This window comes from Ovis aries, chromosome 8 (genome assembly GCF_016772045.2).
Source record: "Ovis aries strain OAR_USU_Benz2616 breed Rambouillet chromosome 8, ARS-UI_Ramb_v3.0, whole genome shotgun sequence".
NCBI classification, from domain to species: Eukaryota; Metazoa; Chordata; class Mammalia; order Artiodactyla; family Bovidae; genus Ovis; species Ovis aries.
The window spans coordinates 41539742-41555470 of NC_056061.1; the positions used below are offsets into that span (position 1 = coordinate 41539742).

Below are 15729 nucleotides of genomic sequence, written 5' to 3' on the forward strand. Positions count from 1 at the left end.
TTAGGTTACAATTGTCCACAGTTGCTAGTACTCTATGAGGTATAAATCACATGCATTTACTTACATTACCTGGTAGTTTCCAGTAGGTTTCTGCAGTTTTGGTCCTAGGTATAATGCCTGTTTGAGAAATGTATTTTAAAATGTATTGACAAGGCAAAGTCTGTCTTCAGAGGGGAGTGGGTGCTTCTTTTCTGGCAAGAAGAGCCATTTAACATCTTGCATTCACTGCTTAGAAGCTCTCTCACTACCAAATGTGTAGTCAACCATATGCACTAGTATCATATACACATTCCTTTTAAACTTTCATCATTGATTATATATTAATTTTGTAACTATTTCTTAGAAAAAATATGTCAAATCCTTTCTGCAGAGTCAGTGTGTACATATTCTTATAAGACGAAACATTAAATAAATTTTAGTCGAGGATGACTCACGTAAAAAAATGAAATGACAAAATACTGTGTTAATGGAATATTTTATTTGCAAATTAAATTAAGCCTTAAGCTACAAACACATAATACTCATATGAAGAAAAATAAAATTTGAGTTCAACTACTATTCATATAATGACTGTCACTACATATTGTTCTACACGATATCTGAAAAACCAAGAACATAATTTTCAAGAATGTACTTTGAATAAACATAACAACATAGCAAATTTTCAAGGAAGAATTTAGCAATCAGATTTGCAGTTGACTTTTACATGATGTCAGATTGGACTGCTCTATCATAATAATAGTAGCTTAACAGTCTGCATATGGATAATATGGGTGATTAAAAAACATTATATAGAATGGTGGTCAAGAAATATAAATTTAGCGTGTATAAACTGAAGAAGTATGGCAGCTACTCTTAAGTGACTCTGTTCAAATATATATTTCTAAAATGTACTGCATGTATTACAACTGAATTTCCTTTAAAATATTTTCTCTTTTGGATTTGATATTTTCAAGATCAAGATAAAGGTCACTTTAGATACTATAATCAAATTAACATGGTGATATATAGTGTTTTCAAAATAGCTTTTGTAAAACTGACTCAAAAATACTTTTATCCATGGACATAATTCCTTAATTATTTATTTTAAATGCTGTTAAGCAGCTGAAGACTGCCACTTTGTGTTGTTTATGATTGTTGTTCAGACTTTTAACCGATTCTTTTAAAAAATCAAAAACACAAAAGCATGATGATACAATCATTAATTATAAATGAATTGTATATAGAATTATTGCTACCATGGTACATCATTATTTTGTGTAGAGAAATAATTATTTCAATGGGATAGACTCTAAAAGGCATTTTAACTTTATGGTTACATTTATGGTTATATAAATTCAATATGTAAGCTACCTTAAATGAAGTTTAGAACATACAATATAAAAGGTGCTACAAGTTTTCAGCTTAATAAATTTTCGATCTGTGACTACTTGCTTATTAGGTCTTAAATTATTCTTCCTTTTGATTCATAAATAGTAATTATAACAAGAGCAAAATCTAGTCATTCACACTGAAAACTGTTCTTCCCTTCACTGATAGTTGGAATATAACAGCACTACCACTAAGTTCTTTGATTTGACTAAGGATGAATGAGTCTCTGTAAGTAAACCAGAGTAGTACTTCAATTTTCCAGGATAGTAATCTTATATTAAGCATACAGTAACATTTAGCTTTTATGTGGATATATAATAATCAGTATACAATTTAAAGTACATTAAAAAATAAAAGAAATAGCTGAGCCAAAAAATTCTTTTTGGTTCAAGTTTTCATTTTGAAATTTTAAATATTTGTAAAAACAACTGAAATTTTGCTGGTAGTAAAAAAAAATATTGCTTCTACACTAGGGGACATAAGTGTCCACCCTTAATTCAAAACTTAGGTAAAAACTTTTAAGGACTGCTTCCACATCTAAGCCCTGTAGAGTTTATGAGCAGTCATTATGTTTAAATTTCATAACTCTGGTCAGTTTCAAAAAAGGTTTGGTTATGGCTCAGTCAGTAAAGAAGTGAAGTGAAGTGAAGTGAAGTCGCTCAGTCGTGTCAGTAAAGAATCCACCTGCAATGTGGGAGACCTGGGTTGGGAAGTTCCCTTGGAGGAGGGCATGGCAACTCACTCCAGTATTCTTGCCTGGAGAGTCCTTATGGACAGAGGAGCCTGGTGGGCTGCAGTCCATAGGGTTGCAAAGAGTCCAACATGACTGAGTGACTACGTACAGCACAGCACAGGAACTTAGTAGGTTCTCTAGTGGTTTGTTACTTTGATGTTTTAAAGTGAAACTGAAAGTGTTAGTCACTCAGGCTCCTCTGTCCCTGGAATTCTCCAGACAAGAATATTGGAATGGGTTGCCATTTCCTTCTCCAGGGGATCTTCTCAACCCAGGGATGAAACCTGTGTCTCCTGCATTACAGGCAGACTTTTTACCAACTGAGCTGGTTCAGGAAAGATCAATTTCCTAAAGGATGTCAGAGCAATACGATTATGTCCAAAGAATATAAAATAGAAAATTTTTAAATTTGGGAAATGGTTTATTATTTTTCTGTATATAACACAAATTCACAGATTTTAAAATTATGTACAGTTAAAAGATGTCTTCTTTTTAAATGCTATATAGAGTGCTGACTGAATACTACTTTTTAACTGTTAATCAGAAAGTAAACATTTCATAAATAATTTTTTATATCTAAAATTTATTCTGTGCATGCTCTTGTAAGATGAAAGTTAACTATTTTACATAACAAAAGTCATTTTTAAATTGTACTGTTAAAACAAAAAAATTAATATAGAACTGAGATCAACATTAATAACAGCAATTTTTTACAGTATCAGTCCTTAAAAAGGGAGTAAAAGAAAGACTTGGTTTTTATACAGTCAAAAAAATTAGCCTGATTAAACCTTAAAATAATAATAATTCATTTTAATCCACGCATTATATATATTACACTACTTCTCCCTTTAAACAGTTCCTTTAGTTTATTAAATTAAATAAAAGCAAATAATTTTTGTGATTATACAATCTAAACTTGTTGTGAATTAAATGGTAATGAATACCTGAGGAAGATTTTGAAGTGTTCTTCCCTAAGAATAACACAATTATTAGAGAAAATTCTTTCAAATAACTTTTTTAAAAAAAGAAAATAAACATATTCAAAGAATTATGTGTTAGTAAACTATCTTTAGAGCTGATTCCAAACATTCTTCCCTTGAGAATTAACTTTCTGTAATGAAGACAGAATCTATTTTATCTTAATTTGAAATCTGACTGTTAGTGGCTGGTTGGGGTAGTGTGTTGGGAACCACAACAAAGCTCAGAGGTGAGTCTGCGATCCTAGATGATCTATATCTGTAATGAGAGCAGGAGAGAAATGGTGGTGTCCGTGCTGAGGATTTGCTGACCTTGTTTTTTATACTTTCTCTTAACCTCAGAACTGTTTCATAAAATTGTCTATTATGGGTTCAAGCATATAACATAAGCAAAGACAAAAATTCCTGTGTGGTAGATATCTCTCTAACTAAACTTTAATAAAATATAGTAAGTAATAAAAATTATTAGGTATGACATATTTAGAGTTTATCCCTAATAAAACATTTAGTGGCAAACTGTAATAAAAACAAAAAACTTCCACAGGTTATATCAGCATGAGTGTCCCTATGAATATGGTTAGTTATAATATAGGGAGTTATTCTTATAATTTCCTCTAGAAAGTGAATTTACTAATCACTACTGTACTAATTTCCCATGGTCTGAATATTCTGAGATATGGCAAATTCTCAAGTTATAAATCAGTTTAACATTAATCATGCCTCTTTTCAAAGACATGCTAGTTTGCTTTGAAAGCACTGCTGAAAAATAACTCATTAGACAATGACATTTATGACAAATTCCACTATTTGTTTCTGAATGAACGTCCTTATATTCTGACTATATGTATTCTGTATTGCTAACATTTAATAAATATCTAAAAAATATTCATGTAAGAGCATATATATTAGTTTTTTTCTATAGTTCTAGTTACAAATATTAACTAAAATAACAGAGCTTCTTTTATTCTCTAGTTTTTATTTAAAGAGATTCATTTTTTACAGGTGATCAATTTGTCACAATATGACAACAGACCACAAGTCTTTATCCCGTTAGGTAACATAAAAGTATAATGTTTTTAGATGGGGATATTATTATATACAAAAATTTAGTCTTTTAAATAAAATATTTCCATTATTAAATGTTACATCTAATAAAAAGTCAAACAGGAATGAAATTTTATTTCGATTATCCTTAAAATCTGAAGTGCTACGTAAATTTTCTCTATTAATTTTAGTAAAAATAGCTTAAAAACTTAAAAGGTGGCAATCCAATGTTAGTATCAACTTTTTCTTAACAATTCATCTCTAATTAATATTAAATTTTAAAACATGAATAACAAAGTTAAAGATTGACAAGATATCATAAAAATAGTATTTTGGGCATTGTATTTCCATAATAATTGTAAATTGGCTATGTTTTTTTCAATAACTGAGAACTTCCTTAACTTTTATGAAAAGCCTTTATGAAAAGATTTTCCTTCTGAAGTCTGGAATTCATCGTTACAAAGTAGAAACATTAGACATGCAAAATACCTAGCAAGCTCTAGGAAACCAGAAACCTGCATATGATGATATATACTGTGTTACAGAAAGCAGGCCTTCATCTCAGTAAGGCGTAAGGCATATTTTCTTCTGAAGAATTATTGCAACGTTTTCCAGAGTCTGAATGCTAATAGGACAAAGTTGATCAGATCATTAAAATATGAACCATGTGTATTATCTTTTACATCTTTGTTCTTCAACAGACAAATCAAATATATACACGGTTCTATTTCTTTGGGTGCAGAATATTAGTTGGATTAATTGTGTGCTAACTACTCTATGAAACACAAGCAATTGACTATTGTGAAATATAAACAGCTATCAAAGCAAGATTTCAATTCCAGTCACAGATTCAGCAAATTTATGCCATAAGGAATATTATTTGCCCAACTTTTCTCTCAGTGTAACACTGTGAAAGGTGGTAATGATATTACAATCCTTAACAATGTACAAATTATTTTTATTAGAGATAATGGTAACAGTACATATTGATTTTGACAGTTTCCTTCCCATAACTGAAAACAAAAGGAATGTATTGAAATTAGGTAATTTCTATAATTATTAAACTTAAATCAATCCATTAAGAAACAGGTTGTCTGCTAAGTTCCTGGTGACCTAATGCATAAATTGCTCTTTCCTTTCTGTATTTTTCAGACCACTTGCGAGTTAGCTCTAGATAAAGACTTGGTTTATGAGGCCGGTAATCCAGGTACACGATGTTACCGGTTCTTTTGGGAACAGCTCTTTCAATCTGAGTTCCTTCATGCCACTCATTAAAAGAGGTGATGGAAATTATACTGGGGTGGGCTTGGAGTGCAGCACTCAGAGCAGTCTCATAGTATTTCCCGTTGATTCGGTTACGAGTGTTATGAGAGTTCCACGGTCGGATGCTGGTATCTATGTATCCTGGGCCCACACTTGGGATGAACATTAGGTCGAACTGATCACAAAAATATTTTATCTTAGCCCAGTTTTCATAGGATGAGCCATAAGTAAAGCCATTTGTGGCAAAGTATGTGTAAATTCCATCAAAACCACCTCGAAGAATTCCATATCTATGCTTTTTATCTACTAGAAGTGCAATAAACAATGCATCATAAGGAGAGTTGCGAATGCTCTGAGACCCTGAGCTGGTTAACAGATTGGCCCATTTTTGAGATGCTGTGATATAGGAATCATAGATATAAAACATTGGAAGAGCATTGCCGTTCTTAGTCTTGTACCTGTAAAAGGCAGGATGATTTCCATATCTAGAATATAAACATATATGAAAATAAAATGAAAATTCATGTCTTATTTCCCACGGCCAATTATTTATGTACTGAAAATGAAGGTAAGTAGTACAGTTTAAGTGTATTGTTCACCTTCTTTGTGGAATTAGCTATGTAAGTGTAATCATTAAAAATACATTTTTAATTTTACACGTTGGGAAATGAGATACTGGATATATTAAGACATTAACAAACAAGACAGTAATTACTTATATGGAGGTTTAAAAATGATGACTAACACAATAAAAAATCCATTTTTCTACATGAAGATACTGCTTTTGTGTGTGCGTGTATTCTAAGTGATGCATGCCCCAACTGTTGCTGACATGCTTCTTAATAAGAGTACGGCATCTGTCACAGACTATTATCAGTAAACTCTTAAACAAAATGAAACTGTACTAATAAATTCTTTCCCTGTAAACATACTGAAACATAAATGAAAATATTAGATGTGAATCTACCATATCTAACAGCAATTCCCATTTCATATTCTGAATTTCTTTTTTAAAAAAAGACAACTTTATATTCATAAAATTTACAGAATTTGGTAAATTATTTTTACAAATATATTACAATTTTGTAACATTTTAAAATGCTAGATGACAAACATCATAGTCTAATATACACATAAGAGTAAAAACAGCAACTTGTAATTATTCATAGAGAAATTGAATTCTAAGGAAATTCAGAAAAGTTCCTAAAATGATTGCAACATTCATTACAAAATTAAATTGATATTAATGTCATACTATGTCATTCAAATCCCTCAAATATAATTTAAATATACTTAAAACAGGAATTATAGGAGAAAAGATTTCTTACTTGTCTATAATGTACTTGACATTTTTGTACATGTTTTTATCATCTCGATTCTTATATGGTTCAATGTGAAAAGTGACCTAAAACAAAAAATATTGATAGAGAAAAAATTATGATTAAACGTAAAAATGAAATAATAATAAACTGACTTAACCTTAAGATGAATACCTTATTGAAGTTGACTTAAATAGTTGAGTAACAATGTGTTAATTATTGCTGTAGAGCAAAGTGACTCAGTTATTGCTGTAGAGCAAAGTGACTCAGTTATACATATATACACTTTTTTAATATTCATATTCTTTTCCATGGTGTATCATGGGATATCAAATATAGTTCTTTGTGCTATACAGTAGGAACTTGTTGTTTATCCATTCTCTATATACTAACCCCAACTTCCCATTCCATTCCTCCCCACCCTACAGCACCCAACAGGTCTGTTCTCCATGTCTGTGATTCTGCTTCACAGATGGTTCATTTGTGTCATGTTTAGATTTCACATATAAGTGAACAGCATGTGGTATCTGTCTTTCTTACTTCATTTTGTACGATAATCTCTAGGTCCATCCGTGTTGCTGCAAACAGCATCGCTTCATTCCTTTTTAATGGCTGAGTAGTATCCCATTGTGTATATGTTCCACATCTTTATCCATTCATCTGTTGATAAGACATTTAGGTTGCTTCCATGTCTTGGCTATTGGGAACAGTGCTTCTATGAACATAGGGGTGCAAGTATCTTTTTGAATTATAGTTTTGTCTGGATATAAACCTAGGAGTTGTATTGCTAAATAATATAATTATATTTTCAGTTTTTTGAGGAACCTCCATAGTGTTTTCCACAGTGGTTGCACCAAGCCACATTCCCACCAAGAATGCAGGAGGGTTCCCTTTTCTCCACACCTTCTCTAGTATTTGTTATTTGTAGACTTTTTAATGTTGGTCATTCTGACTTGTGTGAGGTGGCATCTCATTATAGCTTTCATTTATATTTCTCTAATAATTAGTAGGTTGAGCATCTTTTCATTCAACTACTTCCATCTGTATTTCATCTTTGGAGAAATGTCTAATTTAGGCCTTCTGCCCATTTTTGGATTGGTTTGCTTGTTCTTCTGTTACTGAACTGAATTAGCTGTTTATGTATTTTGGAAATTAGGCCCTTGTTGGTTGCATCATTTGCAAACACACACTTCCATTCTTTAGGTTTCCTTTGCTATGCAAAAGCTCATAATCTGACTAGGTCTCATTGTTTTGTTTTCATTTCTATTGCCGTGAGAGACTGGCCCAAGAAAATACTGGTACAATTTACATGAGAGAATGTCTTGCCTATGTTCTCTTCTAGGAGTTTTATGGTATCATGTCTTAAGTCTTTCAGCCATTTTGAGTTTATTTTTGTGTATGGTGTGAGGGTATATTCTAACTTCTTTGATTTACATGCACCTTTCCAACGTTACCAGCAACACTTGCTGAGGAGATTTTTCTTTGAATTATCTTCAGTTTCCTTTATTAATGTTTTACAGTTCTCAGGGTATAAGTCTTTCTTGGCAAGGTAAGATGAATACTTACTGAACAAAGAAGTTGCTAGAGAATTCTAACAAACAGTAATAATGTTTACCAAGTGCGTTCTCTTTTAAATAATTCCCTAAATATTTTATACTTTTTAACTTCAGTTAATTCTCACAACTCTATAAGGTAGTTACTATCTCCATATGAAGCAATCAAAGATAAGGCAGCTCAATGAGCTGTCACCCAGCCAGCTGGAGGCAATATAAGCAATCTGAATTCAAAGCTCAAATGTTTGATCACTGTGCAGTGGTCCATCCTATATGCTTATTCCTTTTAAAGAGTAAATAGGAATATATTCTATATTCAGAAATATCTTTATTTAAAAAAAGGCAAAACAAAGTATGATCTAGAAAAACCTGGATTCTTTTTTCATGTGGGAACATTAAGTTTACATTTAAATGAAGTCAATAGCAAATGTCTTTAAATGACAGATTCTCCTATACAATTAAAATAGCATTTTACAAAATAATATACATTTAATATGTATTATTCAAATAATTTATAACAAAATTACTTAAAAACACACTATACTGAACAATAATTTTCAGAATACTCATTATTAAATACTCATTATTGATGTGGCTTATACATCACTACAATGATGATAGAAACAGCAACCAAAAATACTTTTAAAATATTGTGCACAGAAAAATTCAATTTTTCTAATGGAAAAAGGTTATATACAAATCAAGAAAAACTAATTTTGGCTACCAAAACCGTTCTGTAGGTCATTTATTACTAGCGGAATAGATTGTCATTTAAAGGAAAGATCATGTGTACTATATCTACTTAAGATGTGCAAAACAACTATGAGAATTTTCATTTTTATTACTAATTTTACTGACTTACCATTAAAAATCTTTATGGAAATCTAATGAACATTGATAATATTTTAAGTTTAGAGTGGTTCCTATGAAGCATGTATGGAATTAGAGGCTTATGTGCTACTGCAATATAAAATATCTTTGTTTTCAACTACCTTAATTAAAGTGAAATGTATTTTGCATTAATCAGTGCTACTGTTCTCATAGAATTAATTTTAAAGTCAGACAACATTCAGTGTAACTCACTTCCCACTTTTAATAAAATTTCAGTAATATTATACAAAGAAAGGTTTTGGTAGTAACAAAATATATTCATTTCTGCAGTATACTCTAAGTCCTGCTAGGGCAGATTTTGCAGTAGCTCTGATATTTGCTTTTTAACTTCAATTGAAAGAAAATTGACAAGGATATTTGTATTTTCATACTCTTACATAATGTAACCTTGGATAATCTTCCTTTAGATGCAACATTTTCTAAGTAAGTTTTATTTTATATATAAAGATACCATATTTAAACAAATATCCTACATTAAAATGAATTTGCTTGTAAAGTTGCAAACTGTAAATGGCTTTCTTTCTATAAAATGCAGATCAATACATTTATAGTAATTCAAAAAGCTATTATTGATATACAACACAATATTATCCTTCATATTTCTAACTCATTAATGATAATGATATTTATTTGTAGGTTTAATTAATAATGTGATGTATCACCATTTCACTATTCTGTTTGGAAAAAAAATCTATTAGACCAATACTACAACTTTAAAAATGACAGAATCCTATACGTGTTTTAATCAGATGTTTGCAATACCTTTATAAGGGGAAGTAAGAGTCATATCTCTTTAAATTCATGTCTCATTAAATGGTGTTTTTCCCCCATAGCAGTAAGTTGAATTGGTGTATCACTATGCAGTTACAGGAGAAGGCAATGGCAACCCACTCCAGTACTCTTGCCTGGAAAATCCCATGGATAGAGGAGCCTGGTAGGCTGCAGTCCACAGGGTCGCACAGAGTCGGACATGACTGAAGCGACTTAGCAGTAGCAGCAGCAAGAGTCATATAGATGTTTCCTCATTTCATGCTTCTAATTTTAACCATGCACCCAAAGTGAACCTCTTAAGTGAAAACCTGATGATCCTGGAGAGTGGGATTAGAAACATGATGGCGTAAAATGCTCCTATTACTTATTCCCTTTTAAATCAACATATGAGATATTCATACATGAGCAAAAGTGCCTCCGTGGTGTTTTAGGACCTAGTGTCTTACGCCAAGGAACCTAGGAGTTGTCTCACCCACCACGAAGATGATAAGAGACAAACTTCTATTTGAGCTAGGAAACAGAGGAGTCAGCCAAACTGCCTAGACTTTTGCTCCTGTCAGGCAAACACTCGGTCAGTGAAGACCAAGGCAGGCACTCACATATGAGACAGAGAACCTGCTGAAGTCTAATCCTCCCAAAGAGAGACTTCAGCACATAACTGGAGACCAAAAGTAAGTAATTAAGTAAACAGATAAATGCTAGTTTGGTGGCAGTAGACAAACTTTCTAAGCATCAAGTTCTGCCTAAGGAAACACTGAGAGGGGAAGTGCCTGGCTAAGCCAGCTGGACTGGAAAGTGGCTGAAAAGATCCATTCTCTCCACCAGTACCTAGAGTACTAAGATATGAAATTTATAACTAGGGGAAGGGAGGATATTAGGAAAGATGCAAATAAGAACTTCACTTGGTGGGAAAGGGACTGTTCTTAGCAGCAGTCCACCTAGGAGCCACTGGGATTACCCTGTCGGAACTGCAGACACCCCCCATGTACCCAGTGCTAAACTCACTCTTTACTGCCACTCTATGTTGGCTCCATATATGGGTTCCCAAGGGCCACTGCCAAGAGAAAGCTCCAGTAGAGTGAGGGCGTGCTCAGAAACTACAAACTGGAGGTATAGCAACCCTTTAAAAAGAAAGAGAGAGGGCAGAAAAGTTTAAAAATTCACTCAAAAGAGGAAACAAAGAAGACTAAAGCAGATACAAATTCACAAAAACAAAGTAAAAACTCTAATATCAACACTACAAAAACATACCATCTGCTGAAGGCAATAAGAAAAGAGTTAAGGAGGTATCTACTAATTCATATGCAAAAACAAAAGTGCAAATCTAAAATAAATATGAAAGATCAAGGAAACATGGCATTACAAAAAAATTATCTATTTCTAGTGGTCAAACTCAGAGGCACAGAATACTGCAAACTACCTGATAGTTGAAAACAGATGTTAATCAACAGGTTACAAGAAAACTCAAGACAATTCAATAAAATCATGAATAAAACAATTCTTTATTAAAGAGAATGAAGTTTTCAAAAGAACCAAAGAAAAATTCTAGAACTAGATAGTATGCAGTACAGAGAATATTTAGCAGGGCAGAGAACATGAAGATAGAATGACTGACTTGGAGGAAAATTTTGAAATCACACAAAAGAGAAGAGAGAACTGAAAAAGAAAAAAGAGAAAAAGATTAAAGAAAGCCTACATGGTCTACAGATATTCATCCATATATTCTGAAAAATATCAGGATAAACAGGATTTTAGACACAGAAGGCAGGGTCAGGGAGTTAAAGAAATAATAGATGAGAACTTTGAAAATCTGAGGAAAGATTTGGACATACAAGTCCACAAAACTGAGTAGAGTATCCTATTATCTCCACACAAAAAGACAGTCTCCAAGATATTAAAGGTAAGCAGGGAAAAAAAAAAAAAAAAAAGAATGAACCCTACAATGGACTGCCATTAGGCTATCAGAAGATTTATCTGTAGAAACTCTAGGCCTCAGGGCAGTGGAATGACATATTTGAAGAACTGGAAGATAAAAATGGCCAGCCAAGAATACTTTATCGAGCAAAGTTATCCTTCAGCTAGAAAAGACAAGTAAAGGCTCTTCCAGAATAAACAAAATCTGAGGGAGTTCACCATCACTATACCTGCCATGCAAGAAATGCTGAAAGGAGTTTTTCAAGCTGAAATAAAAACATAAAAAATTACACAGTACTCTGATAAAGATGAGAAATACACAATTAGACTTAAAACACTGTAACTCTGTAGTAGGATGGTGTGTTAACACATTATTGTCTGGAAATGTATTAAAGGCCATAGGCAGTAGTTTCTGTAAAAATCGCCCAGTCAATGATGTGTTAACAGCTTCCCAGGTGGCTCCAGTGTTTAAGAACCCACCTGTCAATGCTGGAGATGCAAGAGATGCAAGTTCAATCCCTGGGTTGGGAAGATCCCGTGGAGAAGGAAATGGCAACTCACTCCAGTATTCCTGCCTGGGAAATCCCAGGAACAGAGCAGCCTGGTGGCCTACAGTCCATGGGGTTGCAAAGAGTCGGACATGACAGCTGCCACACAAACACTCAACTATAGTCTAAAGGTTAAACGAAAGTAGGAAAAATTACTACTACAAATTGTTAATAAATGTACAATAAAAGAGGTAAAACTTCCTTGGTGGCTCAGACAGTAAAGTGTCTGCCTACAATGTGGGAGACCTGGGCTCAATGTGGTCCACTGGAGAAGGGAATGGCAAACCACTTCAGTTTTCTTGCCTTGAGAACCCCATGAACAGTATGAAAAGGCAAAATGATAGGATACTGAAAGAGGAACTCCACAGGTTAGTAGGTGCCCAATATGCTACTGGAGATCAGTAGAGAAATAACGCCAGAAAGAATGAAGGGATGGAGCCAAAGCAAAAACAATACCCAGTTTTGGATGTGACTCGTGATAGAAGCAAGGTCTAATGCTGTTAAGAGCAATATTGCATAGGAACCTGGAATGTCAGGTCCATGAATCAAGGCAAATTGGAAGTGGCCAAACAGGAGATGGCAAGAGTGAACATCAACATTCTAGGAATCAGCGAACTAAAATGGACTGGAATGGGGGAATTTAACGCAGATGACCATTATATCTACTACTGTGGGCAGGAATCCCTTAGAAGAAATGGAATAGCCATCATGGTCAACAAGAGAGTCCAAAATGCAGTAGTTGGATGCAATCTCAAAAATGACAGAATGAGCTCTGTTCGTTTCTAAGGCAAACCATTCAACATCACAGTAATCCAAGTCTATGCCCCAACCAATAACACTGAACAAGCTGAAGGTGAACGGTTCTATGAAGATCTACAAGACCTTTTAGAACTAACACCCAAAGAAGATGTCCTTTTCATTATAGGAGACTGGAATGCAAAAGGAAGTCAAATACCTGGAGTAACAGGCGAATTGGCCTTGGAATATGGAATGAAGCAGGGCAAAGGCTAATAGAGTTTTGCTAAGAACACACACTGGACATAGCAAACACCCTCTTCCAACAATACAAGAGAAAACTCTACACATGGACATCACCAGATGGTCAACATCAAGATCAGATTGATTATATTCTTTGCAGCCAAAGATGGAGAAGCTCTATACAGTCAGCAAAAACAAGACTGGAAGCTGACTGTGGCTCAGATCATGAACTCCTTATTACCAAATTCAGACTTATACTGAAGAAAGTAGGGAAAACCACTAGATCATTGAAGTATGACCTAAATCAAATCCCTTATAATTATACAATGGAAGTGAGAAATAGATTTAAGGGACTAGATCTGATAGATAGAGTGCCTGAGGAACTATGGAATGAGGTTCGTGACACTGTACAGGAGACAGGGATCAAGGCCATCCCCATGGAAAAGAAATGCAAAAAAGCAAAATGGCTGTCTGGGGAGGACTTACAAATAGCTATGAAAAGAAGAGAAGTGAAAAGCAAAGGAGAAAAGGAAAGATATAAGCATCTGAATGGAGAGTGCCAAAGAATAGCAAGAAGAGACAAGAAAGCCTTCTTCAGCGATCAATGCAAAGAAATAGAGGAAAACAACAGAATGGGAAAGACTAGAGATCTCTTCAAGAAAATTAGAGATACCAAGGGAACATTTCATGGAAAGATGGGCTCGATAAAGGACAGAAATGGTATGGACCTAACAGAAGCAGAAGATATTAAGAAGAGGTGGCAAGAATACACAGAAGAACTATACAAAAAAGATCTTCATGACCAAGATAATCATGATGGTGTGATCACTTACCTAGAGCCAGACATCCTGGAATGTGAAGTCAAGTGGGCCTTAGAAAGCATCACTACAAACAAAGCAAGTGGAGGTGATGGAATTCCAGTGGAGCTATTTCAAACCCTGAAAGATGATGCTGTGACAGTGCTGCACTCAATATGCCAGCAAATTTGGAAAACTCAGCAGTGGCCACAGGACTGGAAAAGGGCAGTTTTCATTCCAATCCCAAAGAACGGCAATGCCAAAGAATGCTCAAACTACTGCACAATTGTACTCATCTCACACACTAGTAAAGTAATGCTCAAAATTCTCCAAGCCAGGCTTCAGTAAACATGAACCGTGAACTTCCTGATGTTCAAGCTGGTTTTAGAAAAGGCAGAGGAACCAGAGATCAAATTGCCAACCTCTGCTGGATCATAGGAAAAAAACAAAGAGTTCCAGAAAAATATCTATTTCTGCTTTATTGACTATGTCAAAGCCTTTGACTGTGTGTGTCACAATAAACTGGAACATTCTGAAGGAGATGGGAATAACAGACCACCTGACCTACCTCTTGAGAAACCTATATGCAGGTCAGGAAGCAACAGTTAGAACTGGACATGGAACAACAGGCTGGTTCCAAACAGGAAAAGGAGTACATCAAGGCTGTATACTGTCACCCTGCTTATTTAATTTAAATGCAGCGTGCATCATGAGAAATGCTGGGCTGGAAGAAGTACAAGCTGAAATCAAGATTGCCAGGAGAAATATCAATAATGTCAGATATGCAGATGATACCACCCTATGGCAGAAAGGGAAGAGGAACTAAAAAGCCTCTTGATGAAAGTGAAAGAAGAGTGAAAAAGTTGGCTTAAAGCTCAACATTCAGAAAACGAAGATCATGGCATCTCGTCCCATCACTTCATGGGAAATAGATGGGGAAACAGTGGAAACAGTGTCAGACTTTATTTTGGGGGGGATCCAAAATCATTGCAGATGGTGACTGCAGCCATGAAATTAAAAGACACTTACTCCTCAGAAAAAAAGTTATGACCAACCTAGACAGCATATTCAAAGGCAGAGACACTACTTTGCCAACAAAGGTCCATCTAGTCAAGGCTATGGTTTTTCCAGTGGTCATGTATGGATGTGAGAGCTGTACTGTGAAGAAAGCTAAGCACCAAAGAATTGATGCTTTTGAACTGTGGTGTTGGAAAAGACTCTTGATAGTCCCTTGGACTGCAAGGAGATCCAACCAGTCCATTCTGAAGGAGATAAGAAGGCTGAGTGCCAAAGAATTGATGCTTTTAAACTGTGGTGTTGGAGAAGACTTTCAGAGTCTCTTGGACTGCACGGAGATCCAAGCAGCCCATTCTGAAGGAGATCAATCCTGGGATTTCTTTGGAAGGAATGATGCTAAAGCTGAAGCTCCAGTACTTTGGCCACCTCATGCAAAGAGTTGACTCGTTGGAAAAGACTCTGACGCTGGGAGGGAAGGGGGGTAGGAGGAGAAGGGGACGACCGAGGATGAGATGGCTGGATGGCATCACAGACTCGATGGACGTGAGTCTGA

General features: G+C 34.5%; 1 protein-coding gene across 1 annotated transcript in view; it reads right to left on the reverse strand.

The window, feature by feature from the left end:
- Positions 1-459: 459 nt before the first annotated feature.
- Positions 460-15729, reverse strand: part of MANEA (mannosidase endo-alpha) — an 85881-nt gene continuing 70611 nt past the window's right edge. Inside the window, exons 4-5 of the mRNA XM_004011265.6 lie at positions 6717-6793; positions 460-5873 (exon numbers count right to left, since the gene is read on the reverse strand). Of these exons, the coding sequence (XP_004011314.2) occupies positions 5204-5873; positions 6717-6793 (747 nt within the window). The 3' untranslated portion in view covers positions 460-5203. The remainder of the gene's footprint in view (positions 5874-6716; positions 6794-15729) is intronic.